The sequence below is a fragment of the Patagioenas fasciata genome, chromosome 1 (genome assembly GCF_037038585.1).
Source record: "Patagioenas fasciata isolate bPatFas1 chromosome 1, bPatFas1.hap1, whole genome shotgun sequence".
Classification (NCBI taxonomy): Eukaryota; Metazoa; Chordata; class Aves; order Columbiformes; family Columbidae; genus Patagioenas; species Patagioenas fasciata.
Genome location: NC_092520.1, coordinates 95298457 through 95313400, shown reverse-complemented (window position 1 = coordinate 95313400; position 14944 = coordinate 95298457). Strand labels below are relative to the sequence as shown.

The 14944-nt window shown below is 38.2% G+C and overlaps 1 protein-coding gene across 2 annotated transcripts in view; it reads left to right on the top strand.

Annotated features, from left to right (window-relative positions):
- DSCAM (DS cell adhesion molecule) overlaps positions 1–14944 on the top strand; it is a 474141-nt gene that overhangs the window by 444422 nt on the left and 14775 nt on the right. For both annotated transcript variants that reach the window (XM_065841400.2, XM_071811281.1), the window contains exons 29-32: positions 1547–1662; positions 4411–4560; positions 8249–8446; positions 11770–12072. In XM_065841400.2, the coding sequence (XP_065697472.1) occupies positions 1547–1662; positions 4411–4560; positions 8249–8446; positions 11770–12072 (767 nt within the window). The remainder of the gene's footprint in view (positions 1–1546; positions 1663–4410; positions 4561–8248; positions 8447–11769; positions 12073–14944) is intronic.

Sequence of the window (14944 nt, the reverse complement as noted above, 5' to 3'; positions counted from 1 at the left end):
GCATCCTTTGAGTAGCTCTGCTGATATTTTGCTTCCATAAGGATCAAATGAGGCACCAGTTCCAGGCTGTTTGAATACATTTCAGCTATCCACCTTTACATGATGATGACAGTGCCACTTAACCACTCAGGGAAAGACAGAGACATTAAAGTTTGGGATGCATAGATAGTGTTAATGCTGGGGACCACCAGAGCAGGGAAAGCCAGAAGGTGAGAATCAGCCAGAGAGGTGTACCTGTCTGTGTGCCTTGAGAATGTCAGTCTTGGATTTGGAGCAGAATTACTGACGGTGTGACAAAGAAATTCCTCCTAAAAAGGGCTTTAGGATAAGCTTCAAACCTGGAATAGTTAGTTCTTGCTCACCTAGAGACACAACAGGAAGTTAAGGTAAATTGTCTGGAGATGTGTGCTCGTCACACATGCATCAATCTCCTATGCAGAGGTCCACACTCAGGGAAGAAGTGAGCTTATCATCAAGCAGTTTAATAGTCCTCTGCTGATTCCATTAACAACAATAATTCGCTGACAAAGGAGAATTAAACTGAGTGACCTACAGCTATTTTGTGCTAGAAAATGAGCCTCCACTTGGATTTTAAAGCTCTTTGAAGTGTGAGCACTTGGATCACATTACTGGCTGATTTTTCTTAACTTTCCTCAGCCTCCCTGCATAAAGAAATATTTGCAAATATTTCCTCTGCTCCAAAAAGTAATTACATCTACAAGAGCAAAGTTCCCAGGGTTTTGGTGCAGTCTGAAAGTTTCTTGGTGCAAGCTATGTACTAGAAATGATTGTAACACTCAGTTTTACTATCCATCTTCACTTGCCTTCAACAGACAGCTCATTTAAGAAGCAATTTTCTGGTACACAAACTTCAAAATGAAATTGTTTCAATTTGCATGATGATAGAATAATGGGCTTATGTTCTTTTTTAGAATATTGCATCAATCAATTAGAAATAATCCATGAATGTAAACAAGATTTACAATTTTAGCCTTGGAACATCAATGGGACTAAAATTTTATTTAGTTTGTGAAATTTATTAATATAATCCTTAGTTATTAATTTGCTTTTTCATTTATCAAATCCAGTGATATTTGGAGTTTATCCAACAAAAAATATGAAAAGTTAAGGAAATAATTAGAAATTACTCAGGACATCATTTTCCTACCAACCGGTTTGATCAGCTCTGTGTTTCTTTACTCACGTTCATGAGGAATGAAAGAAAAGGTCCGTCTTGCAAAGTGTGTTTATTGATTTCATTATGTGACAACATCTGAAGAAAGCTATATGAAATTTTCAGCAGATCTCTACTGATAAAGAAAAGACCAAATCCCTGAACACTGTGCGTTCGTCTTAACTCTTATGTGCAATAAATTAATACCATGCACTTGTTCTGAAGAGGACAAAATAAGATGTATGAATATTTTGCTGATTATGGTTATATTATGTTTTTGTTTGAGCTGGACAGATTCAAAATTATGAAGTTTCAAGTATCTTTTCCTTTATGTTGAATATTAATGTGCTCACCTTTCTTTTTTTTTTTTAGCAAGAACACAAGGACGTCAGATACTCTTAACAAGCAGCAGCAAACACTGAGGATGCACATAGACATTCCCAGAGCACAGCTACTGATTGAGGAAAGAGACACAATGGAGACTATTGGTAAACTCCAGTTGGCTTGTTTTAACTAGTAAATGTAACACACACTTTAGGTGGATTTTCTTTACCTCATACCTTTTCCCCACTGCACACATCATAAAAAGAGGGCTACAAAATAATTTGCCATATTTGAAAACTGAACTGATTTTTTTTTTCTCCCCTTGAAATCATTTTCCACTCACAGTAATCTCAGTACAGTATTCAAAATAATGCAGGACATTCAGAAAATGAAGCTAGTTGAAAGAGACACTTGAAGAAAATGTAAATGAAGACTGGAAGTTTTATGATTTTCATTTTGATTTCTCTTTTGGCTTTTACTAGACAGCTGGATCACTGACATTAATTATAAGGAAAATGTAATTCTGAAACTGCAATACCGTTATTTAAAGATTTGCAACAGCCAGCTTCTAAAACTTACATGTTACATATCCACGTGTTCATAACAAATGATATTTCAACATTTTGATCAGTTTTCAGCTTTTTTGTGTCTCTGTGAATTTCAAATCTAAACTGTTTCGCACAACAGAAAACAAGATTTCTCACGTGGCTGTCACATATCTGAACTGTCATGAAAAACAAAGTTGTTTTGTGTTGGTTTTCTTTTCAAAATAATTTAAACACAAGATGTCTGAAATCTCAACAGAATAAAAATACCAGCTGACCTAGTGACTGTGTGGGTTCACACTCTGGCAAGACCCTCCAGAATGACTGATCTTGTTATACTTCTAATTTTTTTTGATCAGTATCTGTGGAAAAGAAGCCTGTGATGGCTGAGAACGTAACAATTTCCCAGGGATGGTGTGGCTGGAGAGAAAAGCTCTTCAAGCTGCGAACAGCATCTCTGCCATCTCTGTCCATGCCCGCACTGAGGAAGGACAAGCTTCTTTAGCCCTGCACCCTGTCACACTTGCTGTCAGTCTGGTCTGGGGCAGGGAGGGCTTGGCCTCAGGGTACATTTCACGGTTTGTGCTACAGATATGAAAAGGAGAACTATGTAATGAAGACTTTTTTTTTTTTTTTTAAATCCTGATTTTAGCTTCCCAAAGTTTGTCTCTGTGATGCAATCTTTTGTGCCAGGTTTCATCCTAAAGGCAATTTTTGCTTTTGAGTTACAGTCGCTGAGCAATAGAGGGTTATAGTGAAAATATCATCAGAGCCTTAACTGTAGCAATGTGATCAGCGCCTTGGTAATAGCCAGCTCAGAATAAGCAGACACTCTGGCAGTCTTTGAGATAGTTTACTGCCAAGAGACTTTATTCTCAACCTGAAAAAGAACTCATCTTTTGCCAGAGACAGATTGATTTCATAATGCTCCTTCTATTTATGGCCTTCTTTGGGTAAAAAATGGTAGTTATGTTATTGTGCAGAACTGTTTGCCTTAATGGTGTCCTGTCAAGTTAAAAAAAAAAAAAAAAAAATCAGGAATGCCTAGAAGAAGCAGATCAACCTCTGCTGGCTACTTAATGCAAGGAAGCCTCCCTGCTGCCAGCCATCAGCCATCTTAGAAATGCATTACAAAGCTGTATAGCGTAACATAGCAAGAATTTCTTGTGGTTTTTATTACTATTATGAATGGATGGATAAAAAGACTGTAAGAAATGCAACAAAAAGGCTGATAGCATGCAAATAGTTGATTTGGAAGCACAAATTCAGTGGAAGATTCATTGATGTTAAACCTTCCACAATCAAATGGAGGAGATTCCTCTTTGCAATGAAAGAAATAGAATACAGATACCACAACTGAAAAAAATCAAGTAAGTCCTGTGTAGTACTGGCTTTCTGCAGGGATCAAGGTCTATGTAGAAATTTGATGAACATATCTTATCCCATAGGGAAACAATACTCAGTAGAACTGTAGAGCAGGAGGAGTCAGTGTTCATCTTCCAGTCCTTCCCAAGGTCAGACTCCGCCTCACACCTTTCTTTGCAGCTGCAGGAAAGCTCATAGTCAGCTGGGCTGACTATGGCAAAAGAAACTTATACAACTCGTATGAAGATCCCCAAAGCTTCTTTTTCAAACCTACAGTAGTGAGGTTTGGTGCGGAGAGAGCTGGTGGGACTTAGCCCTTAGCTTCCAGAACAACAAAACACAGGACTGAAGGATGCTTAGCTGCCCTGCAAGTATATTTCCATTCCCTTCACTATGGTATTTATGTGCCTAAAAATAAACAGCTCCCTAAGAGCAGTCTTGGGTCATGGCCACCTCTGTGATATTCTGTCTCTGGAGAAAAATCTGACTGGTAGAAAGTTAGTTAGCAACATGTACCTAACAACCTTCTTTTGGGAAGACATGAGTGATTTCACTGAAGAATTTCATGTTAATAAAGAGAAATAAATATGTTGTTGAAAAGCTCAGCTATGATCTTTAACCATGAAGGGGGAGAAGGCAGTCTTCAAAAGATGTGAAAGAAGGAATGAGGGCCAAAAATAATTACACACAAAGTAGCTTTTAGGAAGAATGTTTAACAGTCTGTGTCAGTTGCCTGTCTCTAAGGTGAAATCATAAAGACAGACATGAAAATGACACTTGTTCTTTAGTTTTATATTAATTTTGAGTTTAAACCCAGAAGTTCCCAAGCTGTGGTATACCCCTCAAAGCCATCTTCAGTCCTGCAGAGAAGAGGGAACTGCCACTGTCAGTGGTGATGCCCAGCTGAAAATGAGTCTGGAGACTTGCTGTAAAGCTCTTGTGGAGGCAAATAAAAAATTTGTTATTAATTCTCTGATTTATTTATTTATTTATTTATTACAGATGACAGATCAACGGTTCTGCTCACCGATGCTGACTTTGGAGAGACATCTAAGCAGAAGTCACTGACTGTCACCCACACAGTACATTACCAGTCTGTCTCACAAGCTACAGGACCACTGGTGGATGTTTCTGATGCCCGACCGGGAACAAGTAAGCACATAAGAGAATACGTTGTCTGGAGATGACAAAGCTATAAGAAAATTAATACTTTGTTCCTGCATTTGCATCCTCATGGGGTTTTTTCTTCAGTCTGAAAGTTGAGAGAAATCTATTTAGGTCAGCAGAGAACATTTCTTCTACAATCACATTTGGTGATTCAATATGGCAAAAAGTGCATATATATCTGAAATGTAGGTGTAATTAGAAATAATTCATACCTGGTTTTCATTAAACCAAATGCATGCTAGATTTTAATTTTTAGAATTTATTGAATAAATTAGTTTAATGGCTTTTAGTGTCTAATATATTTTTTTCTCACTGATCAATTTTTACTGTATTTCAAAATGCATCTTCCCTCCTTACCTCTTCATCAGGCAAGAAATACATTTCTCATTATTGCTCTTCAGAAAAAGTTGTATTTCCAGTTTTAGTTAGCATGGTAAGTTACTTTTCCCAGATATATTCATGTTGAGGTATTCTACCATAAATTGATATATTGCTGCATTCCATTCTTCTTAATTTGTCTCACGAATGTGTTCCATATCTATGTAAATAGAAAAGAAAATCTCTAGATCGAAGGCAACCTCATGAGTTAAAAATATTACCAAAGTGTAATGCACAAGCAATGTGCAATTTTTCTAAAATCTTTTGGATTATTTCTATCCCCTGACCATTTCAAAATTTGTTTACTTGGTGAGTTCAGTGACCGTTAATGCTAAAAGCTCAGTTGTGTATTAACTAAAATTGATATTATTTGCAAAATCTTAAATTCATCTTAATTTCCACTCCAGACTTCATAAATGACAGTTGTTCTAGCCCTGACCTTGTTCTTTTCAAACTCTGACAGTTTTAAGATATGGTTAGTTATTTCTTGGGGACTAGATTGGTACCATCATCTGGATTTGCTTCTTCCTCTATGGCGAGTCAAGGCATTTGAATTAGAAGAGTCAAGATATGACATCTCTTTTATTTCTGGTACCATTCTTTTCTCACTTCTTTAGTTCAGGTACATGCTGGCAAGCCTACTGAGTAAGAGCAAAAAATGTCATATCCTTTTAATCGCATTGGCAGATTAGGATCCTCTACCTTTTCTAATAAGGAATGAACCATCACCCCAAAATACCTGCCTGTACTCCATCACAGAATTTTATAACACCAGCATCTTCTATTCCTAATCCTCCTTCTTTTGTATACAGTTATGTGCTTCAGTCCGCTGGAGTAAGGGAGACACTTCCCTCAAATTAAACTGGGGCTTAACTCACATGTAAGAGTATGATCTGTGTCCAGCCCAGCTTTGGAAATAGAAATCCACCATCACTTTTATACTGCAGTGAAGATCTGATTGCAGAAGTGTGCAGGGCTGGGCCAGACTTAAGACACTAACATAGCTTTGATGGGGGCTAGGCTATGAGATTTTGTCTAGACTCACAGCTTTCTCTGTGAAGAGGGGAGCAGTGCCCAGATGCGTGCCTCAGAGGTTACAGATCCTCCTGTCTAAGCGTGCTCACACTCCTTCGTTTGCAAATATTCCCTTACAGATATTTTTTAGTCATTCTCTAGGTCTTTTGTATTTATTTATAAAAGGAATGGGCTTCATGCACCTTTGCCTTGCTCACCTCAGCTCCTGACAACTATGTTTCAGCATATGATACCAGAACTGGCTTAACACCGAGGACACCAGATATGCGCTATTTTCCATCACACAGACAGCTCTGGAGCTTGCCTGAGTCTGTGCCACAGAGCCCCTTGTGCCAGAACAGCACAACTGGTGCAAACCTGTTTCTCAGCATGTGCTCAGCAGGACAGGCACTGATCTCCTGCATGCTGGCAACAGGCTCTCCCATCTCCTTCAAATTGCTGATGAAAGCCTGGTCGTGGGACCAGGGAACAGTTGAGGTTGGAAGGGACCTATGAGCACTGACTAGTCCAACCATTTTGGCCCTGGGAAACTGTCTCTAGCTGACCTTGGTTTAAAATGTTTTGCTTTAAAGCAAGGTCAGCTAGAGACAGCTGCCAGGGCCATACCAAGACAGTTTTTGAATATCTCCAAGGATGGAGCCTCCATCACCTCTTTGGAAAATCTGTGCCAGTGCTCAGATACCCTCACAGTAAATTTCTTCCTGATGTTCAGACAGAAGCTCCCATATTTCATCTTGTGACCACTGCCTCTGGTGCTGCCTCTGGGCACCACTAAAAAGAGTCTGGCTGCGCCTTCCCTTCATGCATTTATGTACATTGATGTGATCCTCCTGATCCTTCTCCAGACCAAGCAACCCCAGCACCACGCTGAGAGTTTTCACACCAGAGCTCGCCTTCTGTTCTTTATGTCTTCCTCGAAGCAGGCATAGGGCTCACTTCTGGATGCACAACAGCCATGTGACAACTTTCCACAGCAGGTACAAGCAGTGGTTTATACTGACATGCTGGTCGCATCATGCCAAGTGCGTTTTTGGATGTTATCCATGTGAGGCGACTATGTGTTGCACTACCACGAGGATCAATTATCAATGGCACCGGGTTCATATTTTTCCACTGCTGTAGGGAGAAGATGTGAAACAGGAGAAGGATCAGACCATAGTAGGTATTTATAGGTAAATATCTTGTTTCTTTGAAGTAGCAGAATACAAATTCTTACTGGGAATGCCTAGGTAAAGCAGCCCTAAGAGTCATTATCTGGGTATTGTTTTTTTCTTTAAATTGTTTCTGTTAAAGTCTCTTACCTTAAGGACTGACAACTTCACCATTTTAATGTCTAAGAACACTTGAATAGATTTGAATTTTCCATTTCTAATACCCTTTCTCTCTATTGTTAGCATATCCTTTCAGAAGTTTCGAAGATAAATCCTTCAGTGCTGATTTAGTCACTTTCTGTTTGCCATATAATGATTTTTTATTCCACTTGCTTTGCTAGGGAGTACAAGCCTCACTTTTACAGAAGACCTATTTATTGAGAAAATTAAGGAGGTGAATTTTGGCAGATAGTTTGCTTTTACTCCTTTGCTCACCATATTGTCTCTAGGATAAAACAAACAAACAAACAAACAAACAAACAAACAAACAAACAAACATTGCTGACCTTAAATAAGTAGTAGATGACTTTTAAAGTTTAAGAAATTGTATTTATTTACTTTTTCTTTTCAAACATTCAAATCTTTACTAACCTGTTCCTACTGAAACTCTGATGGCAATATTATGGGTTATGTTTTATGTCTTGGCTACTTGTTAAAAAAAATAGGGAATCTGTAACTAATTAATACCGTAATACAGTAAAAGTATTATTAAAATGGCCAGAATAGGTATTTATATCACCACATTTCGGAGCACGTGTTTTCACATACTGAGAGCAGATAGCTGATGTAGGGTGCTTCTGAGGACACATCTACGCAGGTAAGTTACCTTAGATTTTTGCTTGCAATATGGTGAGAAATCCCTGACCAGATCTACATCCCTTGTGTTCTTTCATATCTCAAAGCAGTTTTGGTACTGGAGAACTGCTTATGTTGGAGTAAAGGGATAATGAATGTGTCCATGGGAGATTGGTGGAGCTCTCAGCTCCACAAAAGAATGATTGTGGTTATTTATCCAACATGGTTTTGGTGGCCATCCCCTTCTGACAGGTCTTGTTTCCTTATCAATTCAAGAGCCCAGTGGCAAAGATCCTCTCTGTTATCCACCACAGATCCTACTACAAGGAGGAGTGCCAAAACTGGACCCACGGCTCGCAACCGCTATGCCAGTCAGTGGACCCTCAACAGGCCTCATCCTACCATATCAGCCCATACCCTCACCACGGACTGGAGGCTGCCCACCCCCAGACCAGCAGGATCAGTGGACAAGGAAAGCGACAGCTACAGCGTCAGCCCCTCGCAGGACACAGGTACACGGCTCTCTGTGGGGCTGCCCTGTGCAAACAGGACAGCAGTATCTGCAGTAACAGTCTTGGTCCTTGATGTGCTTCATTTGGTGCTCCGATGTCATTATTTTTTCCTTGCTAGGATATTTCTCTTTAGGTTATTTACAAGGGGTGTCACAAATGCACATAGTGTTAACGATAACAAATATTATGCCCATGGCTTCTCACACCACACCTGCATACTGGAGTCCTTTGAAAGATGTGGGGGTAATTTTTCCTGTAGCTGAAGCACTGTACTTTCTGTATCTAAAGGAAAAAGTAGGAGATGTTGCTGCATGAAATGGCATTGACCAGGAAGGGGCAGCATTAGCAACAAAGATTATTCCTGAGTCATAGGTGGAATGGTTTTAAGGCTTAAACTACACTAAGGTTACTATTTTCCTTTCCTCATTAATGTAATATGTTCACAGGTTTTATTCTAAGTGGAAAAAATGAGAGGGAAAAATCTGGAATTAGAGTTCAAGTCAAAAACAATCCATATCACTGAATACTGCAGTAGCTAGTTCTGATTTTCCTAAGAAACAGAATAGGTTTTATTTCTCTAGATGATAAGTGGGGACACACTGAATACGTATTCTGCCTGCAGTCTTCATCTTCTTGACGTCTTCACATTATAAATGCAACTGTAACCGGGAAAAAAAAAAAAGCTTTCTCCTCTGCTATACAATGAACAAGTGACTAAAAAAAAAAAGTCAAATAAATGAGTAAATGATTAAGCAGAAGAATAGTCACGACACAAATGTAATAAAGGTTAAATAATGCAGAAAGGTAAGATACTATTCAAAGGTATGCCTGACAGAAGCAAATTCAGGATTATTCTGGCCTGCTCAGAAGGAATAGCCTACCTTCTATCCTGATTTTAGGGGAAAAGTGTTTGTCACCTGAAAAAGTTATGTGTTAGAGCTAAAAGCACTAGGTGTGACTGGCCTTTCACCATGAAAACCAGTATGGCTGTTTTTATTGTCTCTATAAGAACAAGCAGCTGACTTGCCTTGTATCCAGTAATTTACAGGTTGGAACTCACCTTTTCACAATTGGTCCTCCTAAACTTGCAGACCCCTATGCTGTTTCCACAGGGTAATGGCACTCAGCAGATACCTCTAGGGAGTTGACAAACTTCATCCTGATTTCTTCTGGTGGAATTATCATAAGACTTTAAGGATTAACTCTAATAGCTGTGCAGATACAAATATAAATAGCAAATGTTATCTCAGAAAGCCTTTTTGTAGACATTCTAGGTTTCAGGTGAACTTGCATGTGTTCCAACATTTTGTCACCTAAGGATATTTTCCAAAGTGCATGACAAAGGGCAGAGAATTCGATTTGCTGAGTGGTTTAATAGACAAACTATACACAATTTTGTAACCAGACTTCACAATCAATGTTTTAAAATGGTTGCTTTCCTATTCTGTGTCTACCCTTGAACACACAGTAATTTATGTAAGGGATAGCAAGCTTTAGATCATGTTCAAGAAAGGTTTTCTTGTGCCAAAATGTATCTCTATTATGTCACTAGTTTTCAGGGACAAGAGTCAGTTTAATTTAAGTATTTCAGAAGTTTAAAATTTCCAAATAAATATTATAATAGAAGTAGCCAGATATGTGTTCAAGTGTTAGTTGAACTAATGTGTCTATATGATCACTTTTCCAATCTGGACTTCAGATTTCTGAATCCAGCTCATGCAGTTGATATTTGTCAGAATCTAGCACTTCTTGTCGAAACAATTCCAGGTTTACAAAGCAGTAGCTTTTAAGCTTAGGAGAAATGTATTGCAGCAGTTCATAGCTGTGTATAAGTTCAAATATTCTGACCAGAGGCCACTAGAGATTTTCTGATGAATCTAGGTTTCGCGAAGTTCACTCTGGGCTTGGATAAACTTTCATCAAATCTAAAGTAGGTGTTCAAGCAGATTCTTCTCGAAACAGTCTCCACAGGGGATGGGATGTGGGAAGCTGGAGGTCCTGAGTTCCATGGACTAAACTGAAACCTTTGCATGAACATCATATTTACAGACACTGCTCTATGACACTGGGTATCTGCAGCCTTCAGCCTTTTTTAAGTTCTGGCCAGCTCAAAATCCTAAACAAGTGACAGCATATTGTAGAAGTACTTATTTTAAATAATGCATGGTCCTTTTTACCAGTGGCAGGAGTGTTGTCCTTTGTGCACAATGAAAACCGATGTGGGGATCCTAGCAAGCGATAAAAAAGATAAAGATTTGCAATAACAACACAATTGCCTCTGGTCGCTATAGGAGTCCCATTTTTATGAATTACCTATTACATTGTGCCTGTTTATTGAACATCACCAACAGTGTCTGAAATTGTACAGATCTTGTGATGAAACACAACTTCTGCCCAGACAACTTTTGAAAGTCCTCTGCTCACCCAGCCCACTGAAACAGAAGTGTGGTGGGTACAACAGACCAGTGATTTGTACCTGCAGAAATGAGTGCTGCAGTTCCATAATGCTTTTTAATGTATTAGTAGCCATTTACATCTTCTATAATAGAGCTTGTTTAAGAAATATTGATATTCTCAGAAGCTCATCAGCAAAAAAGAACAGCTTATAGGTTGTAATATCCTGCGTGTCAAATATGAAACCCCCATTATCTTCAGCAGCATTGAAAAAGGCACCTGAATGACTGCAAGCTGGTAGCTACCAAAGAATATTGCTTTCTCAAGACCTTTGTTCTGTATGAAAAGAGTTAGTATTTTATCTGGTGTCTTGAGAGACAGTGTCTGAGAGACACTACCTTTATATTTGACCTCCATCCTCAGGACTTTCTCAAAAAAAAAAAGATAGAAAATTGGAACAGGTACAGAAAGACTATCCTTTCTCACCTAGACATCAACTCACAGAAATATTTCTGAGATGCATTAAAAATATAATGTAACAAAGCTGTTCCTCATTTTGCTAAATGTGTTTTGTGGGTTTCTAACATTTTTAAGGCATTTAACTTTTAGATTAATTATTTTATGTACAAAAAAATGTTACCTTTTTCATGTATTAAAGGTCATTTCTTCTGAACCATGAATTTCATGCAAAGCCACATAATGCTTCTAGCAGAATAAGACTTCACTTCAGATTATCTGAAATTATCAAGTAACTGACTAAACTAAAAATTGTGCAGACATTTAAAGTGAAGCAGACTTATTTAAACCACCTTGATAATTTCAAGGGCTCTGCATTTTACTAAGAAATACTGTAATGTTCATAGCTTTTCTTCCAAAAACAGTTGTGCAGATGTTTTCTTTCTCCCATTATTTATATTCCTGATGTTCAGATCGAGCAAGAAGCAGCATGGTCTCCACAGAAAGTGCCTCCTCAACATACGAAGAGCTAGCGAGAGCGTATGAGCACGCAAAAATGGAAGAGCAGCTGAGACATGCCAAGTTCACCATCACAGAATGCTTCATATCCGACACATCGTCAGAGCAGCTCACGGCAGGGACTAATGACTACACAGACAGCCTGACCTCAAGCACGCCGTCAGAGTCGGGGATTTGCAGATTTACCGCATCGCCCCCAAAACCTCAGGATGGAGGGCGAGTGATGAACATGGCAGTTCCAAAGGCACATCGGCCAGGTGAGGCATCACAAGTAACATTTTGTCCTTGTGGTGAGCATTTCGCTCCATGCCTAGGCTGGTTAACAGGAGAGGGTACACCACAAGAAAGAAAGGAAGAAAGAAAGTGCACAGTATGTCCTCTAGAGACTTACAGACATAATTGCTTTTTGCCCCAGAAAATACACCATTTGAGTAAATTTTCTCATATACAGTAAAATGAGGAATTTTTAAAATTTAGGAACAGAAAGGGACTGTCCAGGCCATCAAATCCACTCCTCTACAGCTGTAGCCATCAAGCAATAGACCCTTTGGGGATAAATAAAACCATATGTGGGTACATATGCCCATCTCCAATGCAAACCACCCACTAATAAAGCATGTTTTACAGCAGTACTTTGTGCTTGAGAGCAAAGGTTTGCTATCAGAACAGTTTATACAGACTGTAGAAGATGTACTATCCCTTCTGCCTTGTAGCTTGTCAAAGATGTAATAGCCCTTCAGTGATGTTCTTGAGCTATTATTCTATCTCTTTGATACATCCTGATATCAAACTAGGGTTATCTAAAGGGGTGAGAATAAAAAATGGAGAAAATCAAGACAGTGAAATATCTCAAGGGATATGGAGCCTTCTACCTTCAAACAAATTTAAATGCACTCCAACTTCTTACTGACTGAAGGTACCTGAAGGACATCCATCTATTGGGCTCAATCAAATTTCCAGTTCACAAAGAATGCTGTTTCTAGTGATACCCTAGTGCACAGTAGCATAGGTAGATTATTTGTGGTACTCTGAGATCGAACACATTATAAAATCTCAAAAGATTTATCAATCTTTGTTACAGAATACATGATATGACATCGTGGAAGAGGATTCAAATGGGAAAAAGGCATAATTATATTTGTGTGCCTTCTGAAAACATGATTTCATTTTGTTTTGTTTTGTTTTTAATATATACATTTTCCAGTGTTGTTAGGGCTATCTACATACACAGAAAGTAATCAGTGCTGTTCATATATGTAAAAAAGAGTAATGAATAAACTATGGTATTTTGCTTAATATACATCATAAATGGAAATGCAGTTATTGTGAAGACAGAAGAATGGAACATAGGCAGTGAGATCAGAAGTATCATTCAAAAACAGGACCTGACACTGAAAACAAGGCATAAAGGATTTTGCTAAAGAAAGCAAATAGGCAAGGCAGGAAATTAGTGTATCATACACCTAGATAAGAGGGAAAATAAGTAGGAAATGTAATAGTGAGAGATAAGACTTATTTCTGTGTAGTCAGACAGTAGAACAACAAACCTGTGGAAACAGAGGTGTAGAAACAGATAAAGATAGAAATAATTTTAATTTCTAACTCAAAAAATAAGATAAATATTTTTCTTTACTCTGCTACAGGGAAGCATCTGCATTCACAGCTCAAATTGCAGCCCTCTCCTCTCAGTCAGTCAACAAACATTTTTTATAATTTCTTTAACAAATAGTTTGCTCTTTTCCTTTCATCTTCTAAATACATTATTTATGCCTATTTAGTATTTGGAATTATTCTAATACATTCCACACAGAGATAATTTTCTTGAGGGCATACAGCACCAAAATTTGGTCCATGTGCTTGAGTTAAAAGCTTCTGGCACATCACAGACTTGTAGCCACCTTCAGCCCTGTTAGTTTAAATGGCTTGAATTTTTACCTGCTTTTCTTGATTAGTTTAGCCTTCCTTTGCAGTAAGGAAGTGAAATACGTTATGAAACTTCTAATTAGCTTCAATAACTTGGAAAAAAATTGAGTGTTCCAGTGGGGCAGCTTGAATATTGACCCATAAATATTGAATTATATGTTATTAAATGTTACTTTATGAAGGGCTTTAAACAAAGTATATGGATAGAAAGAATTTTCAGTCGTAGCAGACAGACCAATATTTTCAGTGTTCAGATTAGTGGGGAAAGACTTTTTTGTTTCACCCACCCCTTCAGAAACTCTGTAGAAGTAATTAATAATTCAAATACAATTAATCAAAGTAATTCTACATTTGAGAACATGAACAAGTGAAAAAGTTAAGGTATTTAGATTAAGTAAATGAGAACAACCGAGATGAAACAGTGACTGTGGTTCTTTAGCACATTTTTATTCTTCCTTGAAGTCAGTCTTTTCTTTCAAGAGAACTTTTACCTACTTTCCTGGTGCTTTGCTTTTCCTCTCCCCCAGATAGATCTCTTTCTTGTACAATGTCACTTTCAAAACTTATGCTTCTTCTTATTTCTGATCTCACTATTCAAAACTCCTGTGATGCTACCTATTGCAACTTTTATGGTTGCAGTAAAAGCTTAGGAGTCTCCAATAAGTAGTATTTGTTTTTCATAACAATCCCCAACAATGATAAAAAAGACTGTAACAAAAAGTTATTTTGACAAATGGGACATTTTGAAAGTAATCTAGCTAATGGCAAGACTGCAACTTTACTCAAGAAAGGTAATGAGGGGTTTTACTGGTGAAGACGTTGTCAACCATAACTGACAGCACCTATTTCTTAGCTTGTTGCTACCCTAAGTGTTCGGTATGAGCAAGCAATGTGTTAGATCACCTGAGGATTGGCTTACTGTGAGTTCTTGATGGCATCCCAACTCATGTTACTGATTGTTCCATTGCTTCTCTTATCTCATAAGGTCCTTTTGTAGCTGTATGTTCAAGCCCGCTGTTCAAACCATCTGCATTATCCAACAGCTGACTTTGAGACCTCAGGTTGCTCCAAACCGAGATAGTGGATGATTAGGTGTAGGGAACCTGAATGATTTTTGTTGTTGGAGAAGGAAAACAGATGATCAGGATTCAATAACTTGTGTGCTGGGGGCTGACATCAACCTACTGTGATGCTCCAATACCATTT